We start from the raw sequence: 24,260 nt of genomic DNA, 5'->3' as shown, positions 1-24,260 counted from the left end.
ACCGGAAATACAAGTGCCAGGGATCTAATGGCAACATATACGTATCTGTAGAACATAGTTCGTATCTGTCTATTTTAAGGAGCTTGTCTATACTCTATTTATAGGAAGATCCCAGAATGGAAGTGCTACGCCCAAAATCGATAGGCAGGAAATCAGCTGATCTCCAACCGTTACTTCAGGTCCAGGTTCTGGACATAGTCGGAAATAAGGTTTTTACCTTCAACAATACTGGTCAACTTGTCTAAAATTTCAGAGAAATTGCTGAACTCAGTGTACGGGATGTTTTCTCTGATACAGTAGGTGATCAAATCCTTTCCCTCTTTTGCAAATAACAAGTTGGTTTCCTTAGCAGCAGACAAGTCAGAAACTCCGTCACCACAGTAAAATAATGGTGGTAGGTTGGTGAATTTGTGGGTAGCCAAATACTCTTTGATGGAAAGAGCCTTATTATGGCCAAAACTTGAGTCATCTCTGTATACAATGTCCCAGGAGTTGTCGTCTTTGATCACCACCTCATTCGAGTAAATTTCGATGTTCTCAGCTGCATCCTCGCCTACCAAGCTCTTCAATAAGTTATAAATAATTGGCTTCATTCCCGATGAGATAACCACCACGGGGATGCCCTTGGACGTACAATAGTCGTAAAACTTACGGAATCCTTCGTCCAACTTGATGTTTTTTTTCAAGTACTCAATACACTCTGGGAAGGGCGTATCAATGGAATCTAACATCTTTTGGAATCCGTCTCTGAAGCTGAGGGACCCGTTCAAGATTTCATCGTTGATGGCTCTCCGCTTGGGATAACCGAAACCGAGGTTCTCGGTCAAGTAATCGTTAGAGTCTTGAAGGGTGACAGTTCCATCCCAGTCTGTAAACACAATCGCTGGAGGAGTAGACATTTAGAGAAGTGTTTGGTGGTTGAGAAGTTTATGAGAAATTGCTACTTAAATTCGCCGAGTGAAATTACACAAACGGAAGCTGCGACGTCGCGATGGTTGCGACATTTTTCTACCGCTCATTAGTTGTACACAATTGTTCAGGGTGAATGTCGCATACCATGCATATGATTTAGCCTTTACAGCAACTCAAATCCTTGTACGCTGGCCAAAGTATCCTGAGCCAATGAGACATCATTGTCAGGTTAGAAAGAACAAGTTATATGCTTCCATGTGAAAGTTGGCTCTCTCATTACATTGCAAGTTGAAATATAAGATTAAGATTACATTTCCAAAGCTAGGAGAAAGCCGCTAGAAATTTTGATTTAGTACTACGGTGGTACGCACTACATATAATCTACTGACAGACATGAAACCCGCTACGACCGGTGAAAGAACAGTATCTGAGTGCGTAAAGTTTGGTAATATTCTCAAAACACACCAGCTAGTTTTCCCCAGTCGCTCAGTTTAGTAAGTGTATAGAGTTTACAGTAACAGAAGTCCTCTAACTGTTTATATCCAAGGACTTTTCCTTTAATTTTGGGTTCCACAAGACCACAACATCCACAATTTAATCGTTATATCGGTGTACAGGATGTCTCAGAGTTCTACTGCCCTTGTACGGAGATCACCTCACCAGTGAGCTTAACCAAATATGAAGGCCATCACAAATAATTCTAGATAGGCAAACAGCCGGAAGGCCTTCAACGCCGGTAAGACATAGCAAGCTCAGCATAAACATGTCCGAATTCTAACACTTATTCTGCGAAAGTTTAACAAGACAGTGTAAGGGTAAAATAGGTTAATTAATAATGCATCAAGTGATAACTAAGAAATGACATTATCAGCCTCGCTATTTCCCTGTCAGACTTACAAGGGTCATTCTCTTGATTATGATGTGCGAAATCTGAATGTAACTGTACCTGACCGTTGATCTCGTTTCATCGTGTGCGATCTGATAACAGCAACCGACAATAATATTATTGCTCAGCTCGGTGATGCTATTACTGTACCGGTTTGAATACTGCACCCTCATTATCTGGATGTCGCAATATTCTTCAATTCAATAGCGCACAAAGATTTTGGTTGGGGCCACGAAAATTTTGAATCTCGCAGTAATACACATTTTACTTCTACTCTAATGTTCCTAATATTCCCGTTTTTACTCTTTGTTAGTTTAATAAATATAAACGCCTTCGCCACAGACACCATCAATAAAGTGGCCACCAACTGCACCGATTATCATGCCGCCGTTAACGATACTGTGTTTGGTTCAGCAGTCTATGAGATATGGTTAAAGAGTTTGATGAACAGAGTTGGGGGTAAAGGGGGTTGGTCATTCAAACATAATGATAACGACTTAGTTACGTTTCATTCAGATGAACTGTACTGGGAGATCAAAGTTCCAGGGTCGCCTACTGAACAACCGTGGAATTTGGAAGGTGTATTGGGGACTTTCCTTGATAACCATAACAACATTTGCTATATTTATTGTGTCAGAATTGACCACAGTGGCAACTGGATAGCATATGTAAAAATGCATTATCCAAATCAGGACAATGGCCTCAAGGAATTAGGCTGTACTAGCGTCATTCACTTTACTCCGGCTTGTGGGAGAAGAGTAAGGAAGAATGGAATATAAGTATAATAGTCCGTAGTTTCAGAAATGCAAGATTTTTTAACATCGTGGATACGATTGCATTCGCTGAGCAGGTATCAAAGGTCTTGTCCTACCAAGTAAAAAGTAGGTTGAAGAGGGGAAAGCTCCTCCAAAGAGAGACTCTTTCATTGCGTATCAAAGAGGCTGTAAATTCTGTACCACTTGAATATATACAAAATAGTATTAAACACTCCCAAAACTGCTTCTCTACTTGCTTAGAAAAGAAACCTCTTTAGTCCACATTATGCGACAAAAACGACTTCTTCTTGCGATATTGATTTAGTACAACAGCGATATTCATCAACTCGCCCGATATTAATCTGTTACGGTGTGCGCTTTTTGCTTTGTTTGCAGTGCGCCAATTTTAATTTTCTACCACGAATTTCGTTCCGAGGCTGGAAGGAAATTCATTTATTTTATTCGAGTCATTGAGACTAACTCTATAGGTCTTTTTTAGTATACAATACACGCTATTTTTATATATAAAATCACGTAATTATGGGGCCTTACATCCGTCATTCATAAACTTACACCGCGATATTCAGGATCTATGCATAAGTAATTACCTTACTCTACTGGCGATATTGAAAACTGGCAGGAGCGAAATTGAAAACTACCTAGTCACGACATTCGGATATTGGAGGTGTGCAATTCATCCTGGAAACACTGTATTGCTGCACCACAGCAACACTCAAATCGACCACGTTGACCAAGCAATGTGGCACACCAAATTTAATAGCCCCTGTACCCGGGCGCGGCACTCACGGGATTCCCCAGATCGCAGCACCATGGAGTACCAGCACCTGTTGCCCTGCGCCGGTGTTCCGCAAAAGCAAGGCTACGTCAACCTTATTGCTCCTATGATCCTTGCGACTGCATTTTGAGCTGAAATATAACCAATTCTACCAGATAAGCCTTTATGCAGTGCCCCCTCCTTGACATCACCCATCAATATTGGCTTTTGTACACTCTAACACAAGGTTTTCCTTAAGTATGTGTCGCACGCCAGACATTATTTCTTTACAAATCTTCCTTTCGGTGTTTCTTCTGTGCGAAACAAAATAAACTTATCACGATTTTTCTCATCCGCATCAGCCTGGAAGTTATCCACCACAAACGCAACACCGCCAGCGTCCACTCATCCTACCCTATCACGTAAGCCTCATGTTTGAGAACTTGAAGGCATTTATCCGCCATGGTAAACATGCCAACGAAAAGCACAGCATGTCCGGTTCGTTCTCCGTGCCTGTTTCCAGTGCCAATAATAATGGGAACGCCAGTGCCAATTTTAACCTTCCTGTTAGTGCTACGATTAGCAGCCAGTTGGCAGACTTGCCATCGCATGACCTGATTCTGTCAGGCTCGAATAGTGACCCTTCTGATTCCACGTTGGTGGGGCTTCATTTTGACGGCAGCTCGTCTCAGATTGGATCTTCTACAGCAGGTACTTCCGAGAACGACTACAACAAACAGCCTACTCATCAACAAGCGGCGTCTCATATTGTGGAACAAGAGCTTCTTCAACGCAAAAAGCTGCAGTTGTACCCCGGACTTGAAAACTATGAGGTAATGGAACAGTTGGGAGAGGGGGCTTTTTCAGTTGTCCACCGAGCCCGAAATCTTACCACCAACAACCAGGTGGCCATCAAGATTTTACGGAAGTTTCAGATGGACCAACCGCAAAAGCAAGCGGTTCTCAAAGAAGTGACGATTATGAGACAGTTGCATCACCCAAATATCGTGAATTTTATTGAGTTTATTGACTCTGAGCCTTACTACTATATCGTTCAGGAGTTGGTGACAGGAGGTGAAATCTTCTCGGCTATTGTGAAGTACACATATCTTTCTGAGGACTTGTGCCGGCACATTATTACCCAAGTGGTGAGCGCCGTTAGATACTTACACGAAGAGGTTGGAATTGTTCACAGGGATATCAAACCTGAAAATTTACTTTTTTATCCCATCGAGATGAAACCTTCTCCGAACCCTCAAGCAAGATTGCGTCGGTCTGATGATCCAAACACCAAGTTGGATGAAGGAGAGTTTATACCTAACGTTGGAGGAGGAACCATTGGCCTTGTGAAGTTGGCTGACTTTGGATTATCCAAACAAATCTGGGAGCACAATACCAAGACTCCTTGTGGAACTGTAGGGTACACTGCACCTGAGATTGTGAGAGACGAAAGATACTCCAAGGAAGTGGATATGTGGGCAATTGGATGTGTTTTGTACACGTTATTATGTGGGTTTCCTCCCTTTTACGATGAGCGTATTGACACTCTTACGGAAAAGGTTGCAAAAGGAGAGTATACTTTCTTGTCTCCCTGGTGGGACGAAATCAGTTTGGAAGCTAAACGGTGTGTTACAAAATTATTGACGGTTGATCCTTCTCAACGGTATACCATCGATGAGTTCTTGCAAGATCCATGGATCAATAAGGTACGTACGCCCATGGCCCATCCTGTGCCTGTTGCTACAAATAACAGAAAACATCCAATTCAAGAATTCAACAACAGGTACTCCAAGAAGTATACCAATGGAATGTATTCTCCTGCTGCAGTTGCTTTAAGAGATGCATTTGATATATCTACAGCAGTTCATAGAATGGGTGAAGAAGCAAAGCTTTCAAATCCTTTACAGCTTCAACAGTTCATCGAAGAAGAAGAGGAAGATGAAGCAGTAACAGGTTCTGGCCGTGTGCTTGAAACTATTCCTCATAAAAGACACCATCAGCAACCTGAACGAGCCAGACAAGGCTTTGAATTGAATTTGGGTGGTGCGTCCATCTTGGAGAGAAGAAAACACAAACCCATAATGGTTCCTTCATAAGTATACGGTAGGAACTTGCCAGTATGGTATTAGTTTCTTTGATAGAAACTTTCTTTGGTGCTCTACCACTTGTTACGTTGTCTACGTTTACTCAAATATCATAGATTGAAATAAAACACTTCTATTTAACATACTTTTTTCTTGCGCGATCACTCTATCACGGGCATTATTTCCGATAACACTTATCAATCATGGGTACACTAGAGATTGGTGGGATCCACCTCTTACATGCCAATATTACCAGTTTGGATAAATTGGCACATGGCGAACACACTACCAACTCTAGTGCTAGCATAAAACCGTCAACAACAACACAATTCAAGGATTACACAAATAAAGATCTCAAGAGCTTGAAAATCGAACATTATAAATATACTCGTGGAGTGACAGAAATCCACCGACAGAACGAGCACACTGATCCTACGCTGCTTAGATACCGCTCCTTTAACGAAATTGTCAACCGTAGGCTCGTTTTGAAAGCACATTTTCCGTATCAGCCAACAATAAATTCCAAACCATTAATGATCCCAAGTACTGGAACGTATTCGTTTCAAACAAAACATATATCACTCCTGATCCCCCGTGACTCACACTTTCTATCCATTAAGAACCATAAAGTGTTCAAAATGAAGGAAGAATCCCTTTTAACGTTTAATTTGGAAGAACACCAGGAGGAAGTGTTGTATCTTCGCCAGGAGCTTTTGCTACTTCAAAACGCCAATTCGAAGTCCAATTACACCATTCAAACAGAGTCACCACTGGTTAAGTTCTCAATAAACCTTAAGGACAAAACTCTAGAGGCAGAGATTTGCTATAAAGTGTTTTATGGTCCCTATGTTAATGAATTGGTTCCGTTGAATGTGTCGTTAAAAATATCACGCTACTTGAACTGGAATGTGAAACCACTTTCATCTGCAGATACATCTACTTTCCCAGATCCTCTGACTCCAGTGACAGCACATCTTTTCTATGATTCCATGTCTGAACATGCAAAAACCCTTCCAGACATTGCATCACAGTTTGAGCTTCCAGAGCTAGAGACCAACTTACTTCGGTTTCAGTGCCGGACTGTTAACTGGATGCTCACAAAGGAGTCGGTGCAGTATAACTGGAGTAGTAATCGGTGTGAAAACAAGCATCTCATATCTTATGAATTGACTGAGAAAATCCAGAGTTTCTTTGATCACCCAGATGGGGCTTCTCCGGAAGAAATGGAACTGATTGATACTGAAGTAGGCCAAGCTTTGGGAGGTCTCTGTTTTGGATGGGCAAGTGTTATGTTTCGTGAAGAAAATTTCTGGTATAACAAGTACACCAGTAATTTGGTGGACCGTGTTTCCATGTACAGATTCATTTTGAACTATCACAGCAGCAACGACACACCAATTATTCTCCCAGCACAAGGATTGCTTGCTGAAGAAATGGGACTAGGAAAAACTGTTGAGGTCACAGCATTGTCATTACTCAATCCAAGACCCACGGACCAGATTGATGATACCATTCATATTCAGTTGACAAATTTTGGTGACCATAAGCCTGTTTTGCAATCCAAAACAACACTTATAATTGCCCCTGACTCTATTTTAAAACAATGGGTAGAAGAGATTTTGAGACTAGCACCATCATTGGCTGTTACTATTTACAAAGGCTTGAACAAATACCCAAAGTTGAATAATAATCCGAGGTTGATTGCAGATTACTTGAAGATGTTTGACATTGTGTTCACTACTTATTCGACTATTTCCAAAGAGTTGGATTATGCATTATATTCATCTAGGAACAAGAATACAAGAGCTTCTAGTAGAAAGAGATCTTCCAGAACCCATGGTGATACTGAAAGGGAAGATGATGGTCAGGAAGCGGAGCACTCCGATGGGTCCGTGCACTTTTCAGAAGCTGATTCCAGTAATGAAGACGTTAGTGAAACTGAAGAAGTACAGGACCCGAAGCAGGAAGCGGGGGTTTATGATCAAGATGCATTATTAAAGGATTACCGATCATTATTTCAGCTTTCTATGCTGAGCAAGAAGCCCAAGATTGCGAACATGAAGACTGACGAGGATCAAGCCCAAACTGACTACGAAAAGATTTTGGAAGACGAGATTCAATTGGCGTTGAAGCATAATAAGCTTCCTGACCTTTATCGTAATTCCAGCTATGAATCTCCTTTGATGTTACTTCAGTTCTGGCGAGTAGTTCTTGACGAAGTGCAGATGGTTTCCTCTAAAATCTCAAGACCATTCCAGTGTGCTTCTTTAATCCCAAGGTTTCATTCATGGGCAGTCTCAGGTACTCCCATCAAGAAGAACTTGAACGATCTACACTCTGTATTGGCGTTTTTAAGGTATATGCCATTTTGTGGAAAGATTGGCAAGTCATCTTGGGATCTTTTGACAAACATTGAGGTCAACACAAACGAGGATTTTATCTACTTATGGAAATCCATAGGTTTGAGACATACTAAAGCTATGGTGCATGATGATATCAAACTACCTCCTCAAAATAGAGTGCTTATGTCTATTCCATTCAATGTGGTCGAACAAGAAAACTACAACCAAGTACTTGAACAATGTCTTGCGAGCATTTGTTTAGACGTTAACGGTACTCCAGTTATGGACTCTTGGGAGCCTACTCCCACTATTGTTTCTTATATGAAAAGCTGGTTAGTGAGGCTCAGACAAATATGCTGTAACCCTCAGGTGGGTCAGTTGAATCTAAACACTAGAAGGTACAGAACAAGATACTATTTGTACAATAACAACTCTAACTCCAAATTTGTGCAGACCGTCCAAGTTCTCAAAACTTTGGAAAACGTCTTGGATGATATGTTGGAGTCAGCTGCAGCCGAGATTATAAAGACGGAGAGAAATTTGATGGGTGCTTACACTGATCTTGCGTTTTTGTGTGAACTCACGTTACACCCAAAAGCTGCAAGAAGGTATTTCAACTTTGTTTGCCTTAGCACACAAGGAATTCTCGCTAGAACGAAGGTGATGCTAGTCAAAGCTAAGGAACGAAGAAATCAATTAACGAAAGTGGCCGATGCCGTCACTAATGTGGATGATGAAGATGTGTATGAAGATGAAAATGTGATCCCTCCAGAGCTGTTGGATTTGACTGATCACGAAGTTAGAGAGTATGAGAAGGTCAATGAGCTCATCAAAACCTACACTTCGAGACTCAGGCTGTGGTCTTTAACGTTACATAAGTGCTATTTTCTCTTGGCATCGTCCTACTTCCAAGACTATGATCCTGAGTATATACAGAAGATTGAAAAGCAGCAAAACCCGGTGTACCTGTCTTATATTAATAATCCATTATTAGAGGACCGTTTTTCTTATGATTCCCAGGATCTTGCAACTTTGTTAACTGGATCTCACCTAGAGTTTCCTCTTATTACTGAAGAATCGATTTTGGACTCATACACGGAACCAGAATCGAGCGAAGAAAGTACAGAAGTTTCCAAGTTGAAATATTTAGAACAGCATTATTACAACTTGGCTGAACATACTAGACAGCTGCTTTTGAAAGGTTCTACCAATAACGTCAAGAAAGCGGTAAATTCTAGGATCTTGAGCAGGGAATACTTTGCTCGAAGCACCGACAACTTTGTTGATGATGGTTCTTTACTTGTTCCAAAGACCACAAAGAAGTTTTTCAAGCAGCTCCCTCTCATAAAAGTTGCTGACCTTGCCCAGCAAGTAATAGGAATGAAAGTGTCACTTTACTTCAACAGAGTTCAAGCACTTGTGGATCAATTGAATTCTCAGGCCAAAGTGATAAATGATTGGATGAACGAATTAATTAAAATTCTTTGTTCTCCTTTGTTAACACTTGATCAGGATCCCAATGGTCAAGAGTATGAGAAAACAATTGAAGATCAGGACAAAGCCTCTTGTTATTTGCATTTGTTGACCAGAGTATTGGCTGATAGATCTTCAGCTATTGAAGGAAAGGAGATAACTACACGGATTGTCAGTAATGCCAAACAGCAAGAGCAGAGAGACTTCGATGTAGAATTGGAGAGAGTTAACGACAAAGAGTTTTTGAACTTCTTAGAAGCTCAAAGATTGGAAGCCAAACCCGTATCCAAATTTTCATTCAACGACTTGGTTCGTGAAATCAAAGATATCCAATCTCAGATCAATGATGAGAAGAGTATTGGCTCTCAAAGTGCATCTTTGGAGTTACAGCTACTTGATGCGGCGGCTCTGAGTATTAGACAGATTTTTGATAATCAGAAGCTATCTAGTGTGCTACTTCTCAGAGAGTTGTCTACCAATTGTAACTTTGTTTTCAATGCCAGAATCGACTATTTCAAACAGTTGCAACAAATATCAGATAGTGTAAGGATGCCTGAGTATTTCCAAACTGATCCCGAGCAAACTTACAATCCAGCAATTGAGTACGGATTCCGTCGTTGCTTTGAGAGTTTGAAAACTATTCCCATTGCTATGGGGAAGTTGGTTACAAAATTCAAGTATTTACAGAGTTTGAGTAGTCCCGAGCAGTCGTCTACTGATATTGATGACAATCTCATGTGCATTATTTGCCGTACCACTATTACTATTGGATCATTGACGCCTTGTGGGCACAAATATTGTAAGGATTGCTTGGAACAGTGGTTAAGCAATCATAGAAGTTGTCCCGTTTGTAAGAGTATTATAACCACATCCTCCATCTACAACTTCACTCACTATATTCCTGACTTAAAGGCCAACCGAGTTGAAGCCTCAAACACATTGGAAAAGGACAAGAATTTGTATTCCATCTACAAACATATGGACGATATGGTTGTCAATGATATCCAAAAAATTAAACTCAAACATTCGTATTCATCCAAAGTAGATATGATTGTGAAGCAGGTTCTCTATTTGAAGCAACAGGACCCAAGTGTACAAATCGTTGTTTTCAGTCAGTGGCAGGACTTGCTTTATATTCTTGCAACTGCCTTCAAACACGCGGAAATCTCATATCTCGCTTCGTATGGAACCTTAACCGCGGAGGTTGGTGCTGGAAGACCAAGATCTAAGTATGATAGTGTGGAGCGGTTCAAGGATCCCTCCAATGACATCACATGTTTCTTGTTGAATGCTAAAGCACAAGCCAGTGGTTTGAACTTGATCAACGCAACCCATATATTTCTTTGTGAACCATTGGTAAACACTTCTTTAGAATTGCAAGCCATCTCTAGAATTCATAGGATTGGCCAGACTAAGGTTACAACTGTGTGGATGTTTGCTATTGAGAATTCAGTGGAAGAGAGCATTGTGGTGTTGTCCACAAATAAACGGCTCAACTATATCCAAACTCTATTGGAAAACACCAGTGGTGTGCCTACTAAGGAGAGCACGCCGGCAGTCAATTCCAATCCTCGTGAACCTTCAACCAGAATATCCCAGGCAAAAGATTTGTCGAAGGCTGAATCTATGACACTAATGAAAAGTGGAGGAATTGACACATTGGTGAATAGAGGTCAAGGAGAAGGGGAAACTGTTTCCAACGACGACTTGTGGGATGCCTTCTTCTGTGCCACATCCTCGAAAGAAATGAGTCGAACTATGAACTTGGATACTATGACCAAGATCAACTAACATATGGTATATTACCTATTACAAACAATATCACGTACAAAACATTCTTCGAAACATATATAGTTGACTCAAATAGCCAAAAACGATCTATCATCATAGGCAGTGTAGAATCTTCCTTCCTCAACAAGCTTGGTACAAATCACAAAGGCTTCGTCCGCAGTTATGTTCAACTTCTGAGCAATCAATTGAAGTGGAACACCTTCAGGCATACTAGCAGCATTCAGACTCACAGTGCTAAACACCTGTTCTTCCTGCAGTCCCGCCGAATGTGAAACGTCGTCGTTGCCCACAAACAAAGCATTCTCACTCTTCTTAGTGATTCCTTGAGACGTGATATGAACACTAATAGCCGACAAGTTGTGATAGAGCACTTGGTTATGGTCAGTGACCTCGGTGATATTGGCGTTTTGAACTGCCTTCTTCAGACTGAATTCCTTCAACGATCCAGTCACATACACGTATTTATCCTTCATATCCGCGTACTTGGTAGATTCTTCAGATACACTGGAGGTATTATCATCAATCCATTTTCTCACCTCCAAAGCACCAGTTCCATCTTCAATCGTCAATGTGGTGGCCGAGTTCCCATTATCCACCTTACGAAGAACACCAACAAATGACACCATATTCAAGTTAACTCCATTGATTTGGAAATCAGCATCTGGGAGAGGTTGCGAAGAGTCGTTGATCTGTTTGATGGTCACAGGAGTCAAAGAAGATCTCGTTCCTTGTCTTTGAGAAGATTGTTGATCTTGTTGAAACGAGGTTTCACCTTGATCGAAACCTCCATCTCCGTAAGCACCGTATGAGCCGTAGTCTGCCATAGTTTATTTAAAGCGACGCGTATGAAATATCGATTTTTATTGATGCGAACTATTGACATTTATGGATGCGAATTGCAAACTATTGATGCTCTATTCAATTAATACAGATTGTCGCAGTTATATAAAATACACAAGAGGATGAAGGCTTTCGTTTCTAATCTTGATAGTCATCATCCTCATCATCATCTATTTGGGCTATTTCATCCAAATCTTCGTGGAAATCAGCATCTTCGTCATCATCTGGCTCTTCATGCTGCTCTTCCACATCATCTTCCAAATACACCTTCATCTTCTTTGACGCATTAACATCACTGTAGTCGACTGTTCGTTTCCTCGAAGATCTCGCCTCCGCTCTTAAACTCTCTTGTTGCTTTAAGAGAGGTAACATTCCAAATAGGTACTCGTACAACGCTTTAACAGGTTTGTAGATCACCGATGATGATGGAATGATGGAAACAATATCTCCTGTAACAGAGATACCTAATTTGGCTTCCAAATGCATGACAAATAATTCTAGCTGTTCACTATTTGAAGCTACCTCATAGTAATGAGAGTCTATCGATTCAGCACTAAGCTTTTCCAGAGTCTTTTCTTCGCCCGACTCGGTAAACTCAATACCCTCTCCATTGAGTCTATCCACAAGTAATTTATGCGTATCTTGGACGTAAAATTTGAACCTAGAAGCATAAGATGCTCGCATCAGGCTCAAATCAGACCAAATATGTTTCATCTTCTTTACAGAACTGACACCTCCATCACTTTCATTTGAAACTCGAACAAAGAAGAATCTGCCAACATTAAACCCCACATCACCAGCAATCATCTCATCCAATCGAAGACGCAACGGATGGTCCATGGGATCTGCTACTGGTTCCACATATCGAGCCACCAGCTCGTTGTCTTCACTGTACTTCTTTTTAGCGATTTTATTGTTAATTTCTGTGGTCAAATCCTCCGTATGCTTGAATCCTTTCAATACGGCTCTAGAAGCATAAAACGTCTCCTTGTCACCAGGAATATCTTGTTTCTGAAGAAAATCTACTATAGCTGCCTTGATCTCATTCGACGCTGTCAAAGACCACTGAGCAAGGGTTCTGAGCATAATTAATCTGTCAATTCCACTACTGATTCCTGGAAAACCAAGCTTCTCAAATCCTTGCTTATCATTGAAAGGATTCTCATATACATATGGTGGCTTGAACACGTATCCCTCTTTAATCAAAATGTCGGGATTACTTTCATCCACAATATTGGCAGGGTCCTCTTCAACGGTGAACTTCTGGTACATTTCGTTGGAGTCTTTCCACTCATAAGGAAGACCAAGACTGGTGCAGACAGCTTTTAATTCTGACACAGCTTTTCCTTGGTACTTCGGATTGACATCTGGCTTTCTATTGAGTACAAGGGTGACGAGTCTGCAGAATAACTCGTTCATTAATGGAGACACTTCTTGGGGTTCTTCGGCCTCATCTTCTAAGCATATACCTTTCTCAATATCTTGAGGTCCTATGTTTCCAAGGGCAATTATATCTTTGAACTTGGAGATATAGGAAACCAAAAAGATAACGTCGCTTGCATAGGGGGCTTTCTTAACATTGAACCCAAGAGCAAGTTCCTCTGTACTGGCAATCTTATTTTCAGCACTATTCATGACATTCTCATCATAAAGATCATAGTACAAACCTATCACAGGTCCCGGAAACTGCCTCGTAAGCTTATTTCGACCGTTCAACACTGTTGTACGGGAAGCTGAAACCACATGTTTTTCCTTGGAGGGCTTTTTCTTTTCACCAGACTTGGCAACTGAGTTGTTTGCCTTTTTTGGTGCTTCTGTTGAAGCAGATTCTGTATCAAGGGCCACCACCAGCTTTGGGTTTTGTTCGACTTTCACTATCTTCTTCTCAGGTGCAACCACACCTTTTTCAGTGGTGACATCTTTATCAATCTCTTCCTCATGGGTGTCTTTTTTTAGAAGCTTAATACCTGTACTTCCAAACGACAACTGGGCCTGCTTCTGCTTCCGTTTGCGTAACGTATCGGACGTGATCTTCCCCTTCTTCTGGCGGACATCACCCTTACCGCCACGAGAACCAGGTCCTTCAACTGGTTGATCGTCAAGCCGGTACAACATGTACTTTGACTTTTCCTCATTCTGGTTGGACTCTTCCGGTGACGTCTTTATGTTGTTTAGCACATGGTTACGGGGCCGGCCAAGCCGTTGTGCTTTCTCTTTGTGCTTATACTCCACAAGCTGGATCAGCTTATTGGGGGTCGACAACGGCACCGATGGTTTGGGGTCCACGAGGCCCGTAGACTTATCGCTAGCATCATCACCAACGCTGAAGTCGATCATCTCAAGCTCGTTGCTCTCACCTCCGTCCACTTCTTCATCATTATCGCTCTTCATATATTCGTTGAGGGTAAACACATGGTCCAAATTCCCATCTCCAGGAGCATCGGAGGATGTTACCACGTGACTATCCACCGGAGACGTATTGGTGTCCACATCCTCGGTGGAGTTGTCCGAATGATGGTGGTGTTGAATATTCGGGTCAATGCTGAGATCCATTTCAACGATATTTCAGTAGGAAGACGCGCAAACCCATTTAATTTCATCGCAAATGCTGCAAATTTAAATTAGCTTTTTTACTCATACGTAGCGCTACACAATATAATACATCAACCCATCCAGAACCACACTTTTTCGGCAAAGTTCTTGGGGATTCTCTCAGGCTCGGCTGCGTCTTCGGCCTCAACCTCGGCCAAGCCGGTGATCAAATCAATTTCTTCAGCAGGATAGTACCACCTGGTGTATCCGTGGACAACTTTCATATAAATCTTGTGTCCAAAGTACAACCCAAAAAACAAAGGTAAAGTAATGTAGGCGGCCACAAAGTCGGACCCGTTAAAGTCAAAGAACACCGCATAACCGTTGGTGATACAAACAATCGTCACAAACACAATCACAAACCACGTCAAGTATGGCTGGAATGGTGCCTTGTATGGCAAGGTTTCATAAATTCCTTGCACAGAACAGGCCTTTCTGAATCTCAAGTAACTGATTCCAAGACACACCCATCCAATTAAACCTGAAATGGTACAAATATTGGAGAACCAGTTAAATGCTTCGGCAGAAGAGTTGCTGACGTTTAAGTATGCCAATAAACTGAAGGCCGCACATGGAATAATAGTGATGGGGACTCCGTATTTGTTGGTTTTATCCAAGAACTTGGGAGCGTAACCCTCTCTGGCCAACCCCAACAAACTTCTGGTGGAAGCATACAAATACGAGTTACCAGAAGACCAGGCTGAAGTCAAGATAACTGCATTGACGATATGGTCGAGAACCTTAATTCCAGCGTTTTTAATACCAATAACAAATGGAGACGAGGCACCATTTCCACTGCCACTCAAAAGGTTAGGGTTGGTGTATGGGACAATGACACCAATAACCAAAGCCCCCAACACGTAGAAGAAGATGACTCTGTAAACAAAAGTCCTGGCTGCAAAAGGAATGTTCTGCCTAGGTTTTTTGGCCTCACCAGCAGCCAAGGCCACCAATTCAGGACCTTGGATAAATGCAAAAGCAGATTTGATGATACTCGTCCACACATCCAAAAACTTGGCAGTGTTACCTGACGCCAAGTGCTGGGCAAATGAACCAGGTTCATTCCAATATCTGAATCCCAAACGGTCATGAGTAGGTGCTCCACCAAAAAAGATGACAATACCGGTGACGATCAAACCCAAAATACAGAAAATCTTTAACGAAGCAAACCAAAACTCGGCTTCTCCGTAATATTTCACAGCAAGGCAATTCAATCCCACAATCACAAGCCAGAAGATAGTGATCCACACTCCAACCGGTACCTTGTCAGTCCAGTATTTCACAACAATACCAGCAGCGGTGATTTCGGTGGGTACCAACATGTTATACGAGTACCAATAATTCCAACCCATGGCGAACCCCAATGACTTATCCACGTATCTGGTTGCAAATGTGGAGATTGAACTTCCCTTCAAAGGCAAGTAGGTAGCCATTTCGGCTAAATAAAGCATCACCCCGTAGATGACTACAGACATGATGAGGTAGGAAGTCAATAAGGCAGCAGGTCCACAGGTAGACAAAGCTGCCCCTGACCCCACAAATAACCCGGTTCCAATAACACCACCAATGGCAATCAACTGGATATGTCTGGGTTTTAAACCTCTTTGCAACTCTGCTCTTTTGCTGGCATCGACGTCGATTCCATACTCCAAGTCATCATTTGAGGTACTCTCGAGATTCGAAGTAACAACTTCAACTTTATTCTCCTTTGACATTTCAAATTATTTTCTCCACTAATTTTTGGTGACAGAGAACCTTATATTTATACCAATTCTTCTAGGTGCCTATCTTGCATCTTATCATTGTTCCTGCCATTTTCTCACTATCTGGTTGGCGATTTTCATCCACCATGCAGGCGCAAGAAAAAAGCAACTGCAACCAGAGAAAACAGATATATTTTCCACCGCTGCACAAAACCGTCGCTGTGGCATACCTTTCGCTACCGGTACCCTGCGATACGGAAATATCCTATGCTTATGCTTGGTTTATCCCATCACCATTCTTATCTGGCGTGATTCTATTTGCCGCTAAAAGTGCAGCGACAGCCAAGAATCTACCCTTTCCCATTTTGGATTTTGCACGGCTATCTGCAAAAACTTTTCTAGCAGATCGTGTTTCGAAACATTTGAGAGGGGTCCAGTTCCGTAGCTAACCGCAATTGGATAGCGGGGCCGATACCAGAGGGTCATATTAAACAGTTAGTAGCCAGACCAACACAACCGCTTGTGATTTCTAATGTAACGTTAATTAGGTGGTGGTAATCGTATCTACAAAATCGTCCGATAACTGATAAAGTGTTCTTTTTCAGCCAATAATTTGAGGTTCTGGAAACAGTCCAGGATGCCTTAAAGTCGCAGCCGCTAATGGAGAATTGCGCGCGTCCGGGCATGAAGTCCACGGCGACCGGTACGACCATATACAGGTCTGTCGGCGAAGACTGCCGTCCTGGCCAAATAGCATCTGCTTCTTCTGGCATTATTAAATTACCTACTCCACCTTTTTTCGTATATACTGGCCTTTGTTCCCATAAGGGCTCCATTGACGATGACTCCACTTTTATTGTATCTAGGTAGTTTTCCCCGGTGAGATTCTACCGCTCAGGATGAGTGTTTTTAGAATATTTCTAGCATCCGGACTATTATGGCACAATACCCGTCAATTCTGCTGATGTTCAGAATGCTTGTCCTTCCTGATTGGTAGATTGAAAATGGTTAGCGCTAAGCACCGGAGTTAAGTTAGGTGATCTACAAGGTAGTGGTCGTGGCTTTTATTACAATACTTAATCATCATCAGGAATGATGTTCAGAACTTGGTGGTGCCTAATAATACATCGATTTTTTCTTTCAACACGTCTTCGTGGTCTTCAAAGTATTGGGCTCTTCTGACCACTTCTTCGTCGTACCCTTCATCGCTCTTCAAACTCTTGAGGGTTTCCAGCTGAGTCTTGGTCCACTGTTTAATGAACTCCACAGGGTTTTCGTTTAACTCTTTGTAGAAGTCTCTTCTCGTGTCCAAGTTTTTCAACTTGCTAACACCCAACGCTATTTTACTGTTCAAATCGGCAATTTGTACGAGCGTTTGAGCAGATTCTGCAAACACTTTCTTGTGCTCATCGCTGGTGACTCTTTGCAAGTGCGCAATGTCCGTGGGTAACTCCACAGGAATATCAAGCGCTAAGTCGCCTAAGGTGGTGGACCTCCTGGTGTCGATTTCATAGTCCAATATTATCGGTTGCCTGGGCAAGAAATGAGGCTGAATAAGTTGAAATAATTCGCTGAACCTAAACTGCTCTACTCCTAACAAATCTTGCAAAACCTCGTCACACTTCACTACCGTCAAGTCCTTGGCAGTGTCAATGGCCATTGCAGCATCGTTAAGGCCAGGAGTGGTGCTGGTCACAGCATCTACTTGAGCTACTTCCTTTTTGGTGATCAAGCCTTTGAATAAAATGTACTGCCAGATTCCTTGAATAGATTCTTGTTGAGTGGCCTCTTCTTTGCCGATGAATTGGCTAAATTTAGGACTCATTTTAAACCTGGCCGTTTGCTCTTTAATCAAGATGGCAATTTTGCACTTTAAGTTGAAGATTCCAGGTCTCTTAACATCGAACCCATCAAATTCACTCTGTCTTTGTTGATACTGGGGGTATTGGTCTCTCCATTCAACCACATGCGTTTGATTCTCGGCCAAGTGCGGATAGTCTTCGTTAATAATCAAGTCAACTGATATACCCGATAAGAAGGAGCTGAACTTGTTTGTCGCTTCTTTTCCTTCTTTGTGTAAGAATTTTCCTTCTACTTTCAAAGTCCAGAATCCTTCGGCTGCTGGGTCAACGGGTTCACCTCGTTGCTGGGCCAATTGTTTCTGCCATGGCTGATTTTCACAGGTATTATACACGTAAACTCTCAAGGTACCAGTTTCTTTCTTGAAACTGCTGGGTTGTAACGATTTAGCATGGATCACATGAAAGTCCAACTCTTTCTTGACACTTATCAAGTCGATTTCCCGTTCCGCATCGAGAAGTTTCTTGTAGAACTCGAGATTGGGAGTATCTTGATAAAGTTTTGCTGGAATTGACAAGTCGTTGGGAGTATACTGAATGGCGGGTGCAGCAGCAGGATTGGGTCTTGGTTTGCCCTGGACCGGCACTGGTCCACCTAAAGCACCAGGTGCACTGTGCGGGAGGTTTCTGGCCGCGTACGAACCTGGTACAGGGATAGATTGATGAGTAGCCATAGTTTTGATTGTACTTGTTTATCGACTGGAAGAAAAAAATCTCGTTTTTTGCGCGACCTCACGAAACCCGCAAATAATTCTGACAGTTAGTAAGGTGTGCCTCTGGAAACTATGAACGAGGAGGTTAAATCTCGTTACCGGGTCAAAAAGAAAAAGAAGACCCAGGATGTCAACCACCATCTACTTAACCATGCGGCCACCATCAAGAATTCGCAAATGAACCAGATGCACAAGCGGAAACGTGATCTCCTTAAGAGAATCAATTATACTCATACTTTTACAGTGCTAGTGATGCCAGTGGTGGCAATAGTTTATTTGAGCAGATACGCTGTATCTGTGATACCGCAGAATATCGCTACCCTCTGGTTTTCGGTAGCATACTTCAACTTGACGATGTTGGCGTTCACTTGTGGGTATCATAAGTTTTTCACCCATAATGCTTTTATTACTAACTCACGGGTTCTTCAGTATTATTTCGCTATATTTGGTACCAGCATGGGCCTCGGCTCCATAAAATGGTGGGGATCTCTTCATAGAGCACATCATCAGTTTACAGATGATACAAACAAAGATCCATACCTGATTAAGAGAGGATTTTACTACTCACATTTGGGGTGGATCATCAAACGGCCTAAAATCGAGTCTTTCTATAACAGCTTTATTGATCATGAGTTTGTGAAAGGTGCAATAGATAACGATATATTTGATGTGGATGTTATTGATATGGAATTTGATGAGCTTGATACGCAGAGAAAACAGTATAATGAAAGGATCAAGCGGTTGATTCTCTGGCAGCATGAGGTATACTTTTTACTATTTATTACCACCACCATAATCATACCTGCTGTAATCACCAGGTTTTATTGCAATGATTCTGTTCTAAATGGGATCATCTATCCAGGTATCCTCCGTATGTTTTTGTGCCAACAGTGTTTGTTGAGTACAGAATCGATTTGTCATTTTGGTGAGATCAAAGTGTCTTTGCCCACCCAGCCATTCAATGACAATAACTCAGCTATCAACTGCAACAATCCATTGATTTCAATCTTGACATATGGACAAGCTAAACAGAACTTCCATCACGAATTTCCTCATGACTACAGAAACGACTCCTCTAAATTTTCATTTGATCCCACCAAATGGTTTTTGTTTACGCTCTCGATGCTAGGAGCCATCGACAACCTAAGTGTAACTCCTTCGGACTTAATCACTCAGTTACGAATCCAGCAGAGGCAGAAGGTATTGAACAAAGTGAAATCTCAATTGAATTGGGGAACTCCTATCTCCAAATTACCTTTAATTACTCCGCAAGAGTTCAAACGGTTCATAGCTACGTCCGCACATGAAGACCGGATTTATATTGTTATTCTGAACGTTATCCATGATATCACCCCGTTTATGGAGCAACATCCTGGAGGTTTACCTCTCCTCAAAGCCTCGCATGGTAAGGACGCTACCAAGGCATTCTTTGGGGGAGTTTACAGCCATCTGACGGCAGCCCAAAACTTGCTTGCAACCATGAGAATCGGCTATCTTGACAATGGAGATGAGGAAGAGGTGTGGAACAAAATCGTCAAAGAGGAAGGTGAAGTGCAGGACAAATCACACCGACAAGAAGCATACAAGAGTGCTGAGGCCGCTTGATCCTATTTATACCCATTTCCTTAATAGTATTTTTTTAATCCATTATGATCAGAATCTCATCCTGATCGCGCATTAAAGTTTTTTAATTGTCACATTCACTTATCATGAGTAGATCCATGATGGTAGCACCAGCCCTTTTCCATACTCGAGACTACCGAGGAGCCACGGTCGAGGACCTAGACATCAAGCCAGCCATCTCCGTCAATCCAATCACCGACCTTAGTGTCGCTTTGGAAATCGCATACGAAAATGAATTCACCTATTTGCCAGTCATACATGAATCCAACAAAAAACTACTTGGAGTGTTGAATGTGGGAGAACTCAGACGTCACCCCCAAAAGGTCACCAACAGTTTTTTGAAGCCGGTAGTGAAAAACTATATGATATGGTTCCACCAAAAAGCCAGAGAAAAATACGACTCGGAAGAGCACACGAATATATCTTCTTCATCTACAACTACCATTCAAAAACCCACTTCAAAAGGTAAGAAGTTCCAGGTGTTGACTCCATGGTCACCTCTTGAAGACTTGGCTACTTTTTTCAACAGCGGGATGTACTTTGCCATTATCACTAATGACCATAGTAACTTTGTATACGGTGTTGCAACCCCTGAAGATTTAACCCGATACGAAAACTCCAGACCACGGTTGTAAATAGATGGAATGTATTCTATAATCATAAAACAGAACTTTAAGTATCTGCTATTCTACTACTCAGCGCCCACATATACTATTCAGCTTGAAGTAACAAAAGTGTGTTCACCTATCAGGGTTAGAGTCCATTAGATTTTCAATACAAATTTAGACGAAGTGGAACCAGCTTCCAAAAGCTCAGTAACCTTAGCGTAGTCCTTCATGTCATATACAACGGGCAGGTACTTGACTCTACCAGATTTGTAATCATAAATAACCTTGTTGAGGTAATAGTTCCAAGTGTTTCTGTCAGGAAGGAACCCGAAAAGGTTAGGTTTGGTAAAAACGAGGTTTTTAGGAGTCAAAATTCCAAGGTTAACTGGTGGAATCGCACCACTAGAGGTTCCGTAACTAATGAAAACCCCATTTTGTCCCAACGACGCAATAGTGGTGTCGAAGGAGGCTTTACCAACAGCATCATAGACTGCATTGACACCCTTGCCTTCGGTAAACTCCTTGACCTTACTGACAACATCATCTGTCTTGTAGTTAATGGTGTATTTTGCACCCAAGCTCTTTACGAACTCCAATTTTTCGTCGGTAGACGACAAACCAATAACATTGACACCAAAATCATTTAAAAGTTGAACAAGTACTTGCCCCACTCCCCCAGCAGCAGTCCAAACCAATACATGGTCACCTGTCTTTGGAGTGTAACCAGCCTTTTCAGCGAAAATGTATGCAGTTATAGCCTGTGCTGGTAACGACCCATACAATTCCAAGTCCTTCTCGGTTGTATCAGCTGGAAGCTTGGAAATACGCTGTTCTTCAGCAGAGGTTTTAATGTATTCAGAGTAAGAATTTTTCAATAAGTAGACAACTTTATCGCCCACTTTAAAGTCTTTGACCTCGGATCCAACAGCCGCAATTTCACCAGCACCATCTCTTCCTAAAATCAATGGAATTTGGGGGGAATTCCAACCCTTTCTGAAGTATGTCTCAACAAAGTTGACAGCAGCGTACTTTCCCTTGATGATAATACCTTTTGGAGATTCGATCTGTGGGGTGGGGACGTCTTGATACTTAAGAACCTCGTAGGTGTCACTGGTTCCAGTGAGAACAATAGCTTTTTGCAGCTTTGGAAAGGAATACATGGTTCTTTTGAAAATGGAGATCTCTTGATTAATCTGAGTGGTATACACCTTGTAGACTGGACCGTAGTTACTTTACTTGGAGTATACTTTGTCCCCTTTAAATATTTGAGTAGATAATATTTTGCACCCCAAACATTAGCAAATTCCGCTGCTTAATTTGTCAGCCTGTCAAAACCATAACCATATTCCGAATGTTTAGCAAACTCAATTAGAGAGTGGAACCACAATAGGAAGTTGCCTCCCTAATTTATAAGCTACTCTCGTAATACTACCTTAAGCCACCTCGTTTTCTTCTGCCACCTTCGCCAGCCCCATCGGTCCCGTCGGAGGGAGTGCTGTTTTGAATCCGTTTTTTTGCATTTGCTGCCAATACTCTCTCTGCTTTATCCCCATGTCTAACCTTCTGATTGGTTCCTTTGAATGCATAAGCCACCGTGATAAGACAATTCATGAGCATTTTGCCGTTCAAGCTCTCAATGGCTTTGTCGCTGCTGTCAAAATCATCAAAGTCCACAAACCCATGTCCTTTTGACTCTCCAGTTTGTGGGTCTCGGACAATCTGTGGACTACCAATCACAGTTCCAAACGCTGAGAACGTCTCCGCAAGGAACTTTTCATCGATCAACGGGTTAAGGTTATTAACGAATATTTTGGCTCCCACGTCTGCTGTAGACACAGACTTAGAAGGTTGTGTAGAGGAGGGTTTTCCGGCCTCCAATTGGCGAAGTCGAAGAAGCTTCCCGTAAAGGCGGACGCCCTTCAATGCCAGTACCACGTACTCGGTGTCTTTAGGGTTCTTAAATTCCACAAACCCAAATCCTTGGTGTGCTCTTAGCACTCGATCTTTGGGGAGATGAAGCGATCTCACGGGAGCAAATTGTACAAATAATTCATAGAGTATTGTCTCGGTCACTTTAGGGTCCAAATTCCCTATGTACAACGAGGCTTCGACGTTTCTGTCGTTTTCATTTGCCTTTCGAAACACTGTAGTCATTATACGGGTTGCTGAGATGCAGTTTTTAATGTCATCGCGTTATCGCGGGTTTTATGGAGTATATCTATGCTAATGGTTCTGAAGGCTTTGATGCATTTATAGGAAGCTCTTCGGGAGCCTCATCGTCAGATCCCGATTGGTCCAGTGAGTCATTAGAGCTGGAGCTGAAGTCCAGGTCCGTATCACTATCGCTGTGGTCACTATCGCTCTCACTCTCAGTGTCGCTGCCAGAATCTTCGAGATATGCCTTTTCAACACCAACAACGTTGACGGTGAGCTCCTCGGTGGATACGTAGATGGTTGGGTACTCCAAGACTACTGTATCTTTCAATGTGTTTGCTAACACGGCATCCCCATCCAATGATATGTACAAGTTATGGTGGGACTTAGGTTGGGCAAACACATTCTTAAGGTAGAACTTCAACTGGTCTTTTTGTATGTTTTCCTGTACACTTTGTAGCACATTCAACGGTACAGCATCTCGAAGTGTGGCTGTTTCACTGATTCTGTAACTGAGAAAATCCTTTTGAGTTACTCCTTTAGCATCAATAAATAGCCACTGGACTGTCCATGTAAAGGTCTGCAGTTTCTTATCGTATCCACTCTTATTGCTAGTTGACCTGGACATTCCATCGGGGAGAATAACACACATGGTGTTTTCACGACGGGTAAGGTACGGAGTATTTTCTGGGAAATGCTTCTTAACCGCAGTTATTCTGTGATCTGTGAGATGAGCATCGGATGCTTCTAATTTGGGTCTTTTATTTCTGTTATAATTGGAGTTGTTCCCACGCTTGAACACATTGCGGGCGTTGACCTTTACGTCTGTTTTCCCCACCAGGATTTCGCGTCCCATCTGGAGTAAAAAGTTGTAGTCTCTATTGATATGCAAAGCACTTGCTGCTAATTCCTTCTTTGGAATGAACTTCGATTGGTCCACCTTCCCCGTACATTCAGTCTGTTTTTTATGTCGTTTAATACACTCCATTGAGCATGTTCGAGCAGTACATGCGGGACATGTGTACTTGGCCAGGGATTCTAAACATATAGAACACAATGCACTGGTGTCAGACATGGCAGATTGATTTTTTAGTGCTTCGCAAAATCAATAATTTTGTGAGACCTAGCACCGAAAAAAAACCACTTGAAA

The 24,260-nt window shown here is 42.0% G+C and overlaps 11 protein-coding genes across 11 annotated transcripts; 4 read left to right on the top strand and 7 right to left on the bottom strand. All coding sequences in view use genetic code 12, as the record gives it.

Annotated features, from left to right (window-relative positions):
- Positions 1 to 170: 170 nt before the first annotated feature.
- On the bottom strand, positions 171 to 899 carry PSN45_005240 (uncharacterized protein; the record flags this gene model as incomplete). The annotated part of the gene is made up of 1 exon (XM_006685910.1): positions 171 to 899. One exon carries the CDS (start codon positions 897 to 899, stop codon positions 171 to 173), a length of 729 nt encoding a protein of 242 aa, XP_006685973.1.
- Positions 900 to 3,759: 2,860 nt separating this feature from the next.
- Positions 3,760 to 5,424, top strand: srk1 (MAPK-activated protein kinase Srk1; the record flags this gene model as incomplete). The annotated part of the gene is made up of 1 exon (XM_006685630.2): positions 3,760 to 5,424. The coding sequence occupies one exon, from the start codon at positions 3,760 to 3,762 to the stop codon at positions 5,422 to 5,424; it is 1,665 nt and encodes a 554-aa protein (XP_006685693.2).
- A 626-nt stretch (positions 5,425 to 6,050) lies between these two features.
- Positions 6,051 to 11,018, top strand: PSN45_005238 (ATP-dependent DNA helicase; the record flags this gene model as incomplete). Its single annotated transcript, XM_066158447.1, has 1 exon — positions 6,051 to 11,018. The coding sequence occupies one exon, from the start codon at positions 6,051 to 6,053 to the stop codon at positions 11,016 to 11,018; it is 4,968 nt and encodes a 1,655-aa protein (XP_066014544.1).
- A 68-nt stretch (positions 11,019 to 11,086) lies between these two features.
- Positions 11,087 to 11,842, bottom strand: ssb2 (Replication factor A protein 2; the record flags this gene model as incomplete). The annotated part of the gene is made up of 1 exon (XM_006685628.2): positions 11,087 to 11,842. One exon carries the CDS (start codon positions 11,840 to 11,842, stop codon positions 11,087 to 11,089), a length of 756 nt encoding a protein of 251 aa, XP_006685691.1.
- Positions 11,843 to 11,996: 154 nt separating this feature from the next.
- Positions 11,997 to 14,411, bottom strand: PSN45_005236 (uncharacterized protein; the record flags this gene model as incomplete). Its single annotated transcript, XM_066158446.1, has 1 exon — positions 11,997 to 14,411. The coding sequence occupies one exon, from the start codon at positions 14,409 to 14,411 to the stop codon at positions 11,997 to 11,999; it is 2,415 nt and encodes an 804-aa protein (XP_066014543.1).
- A 110-nt stretch (positions 14,412 to 14,521) lies between these two features.
- On the bottom strand, positions 14,522 to 16,165 carry PSN45_005235 (uncharacterized protein; the record flags this gene model as incomplete). Its single annotated transcript, XM_006685907.2, has 1 exon — positions 14,522 to 16,165. One exon carries the CDS (start codon positions 16,163 to 16,165, stop codon positions 14,522 to 14,524), a length of 1,644 nt encoding a protein of 547 aa, XP_006685970.2.
- Positions 16,166 to 17,252: 1,087 nt separating this feature from the next.
- Positions 17,253 to 18,686, bottom strand: ssr3 (SWI/SNF and RSC complex subunit Ssr3; the record flags this gene model as incomplete). The annotated part of the gene is made up of 1 exon (XM_006685625.2): positions 17,253 to 18,686. One exon carries the CDS (start codon positions 18,684 to 18,686, stop codon positions 17,253 to 17,255), a length of 1,434 nt encoding a protein of 477 aa, XP_006685688.1.
- Positions 18,687 to 18,797: 111 nt separating this feature from the next.
- Positions 18,798 to 20,330, top strand: OLE2 (stearoyl-CoA desaturase; the record flags this gene model as incomplete). The annotated part of the gene is made up of 1 exon (XM_006685624.2): positions 18,798 to 20,330. One exon carries the CDS (start codon positions 18,798 to 18,800, stop codon positions 20,328 to 20,330), a length of 1,533 nt encoding a protein of 510 aa, XP_006685687.1.
- Positions 20,331 to 20,434: 104 nt separating this feature from the next.
- On the top strand, positions 20,435 to 20,983 carry PSN45_005232 (uncharacterized protein; the record flags this gene model as incomplete). The annotated part of the gene is made up of 1 exon (XM_006685623.2): positions 20,435 to 20,983. One exon carries the CDS (start codon positions 20,435 to 20,437, stop codon positions 20,981 to 20,983), a length of 549 nt encoding a protein of 182 aa, XP_006685686.2.
- Positions 20,984 to 21,111: 128 nt separating this feature from the next.
- ZTA1_2 (NADPH:quinone reductase) lies at positions 21,112 to 23,110 on the bottom strand (the record flags this gene model as incomplete). The annotated part of the gene is made up of 2 exons (XM_006685621.2): positions 21,112 to 22,186; positions 22,389 to 23,110. The coding sequence occupies 2 exons, from the start codon at positions 23,108 to 23,110 to the stop codon at positions 21,112 to 21,114; spliced, it is 1,797 nt and encodes a 598-aa protein (XP_006685684.2).
- A 64-nt stretch (positions 23,111 to 23,174) lies between these two features.
- Positions 23,175 to 24,185, bottom strand: BCD1 (Box C/D snoRNA accumulation; the record flags this gene model as incomplete). The annotated part of the gene is made up of 1 exon (XM_006685620.1): positions 23,175 to 24,185. One exon carries the CDS (start codon positions 24,183 to 24,185, stop codon positions 23,175 to 23,177), a length of 1,011 nt encoding a protein of 336 aa, XP_006685683.1.
- Positions 24,186 to 24,260: the final 75 nt, after the last annotated feature.

This window comes from Yamadazyma tenuis, chromosome 7 (genome assembly GCF_029203305.1).
Source record: "Yamadazyma tenuis chromosome 7, complete sequence".
Lineage (NCBI taxonomy): Eukaryota > Fungi > Ascomycota > Pichiomycetes > Serinales > Debaryomycetaceae > Yamadazyma > Yamadazyma tenuis.
This window is presented reverse-complemented; position numbering and strand designations above follow the sequence as displayed.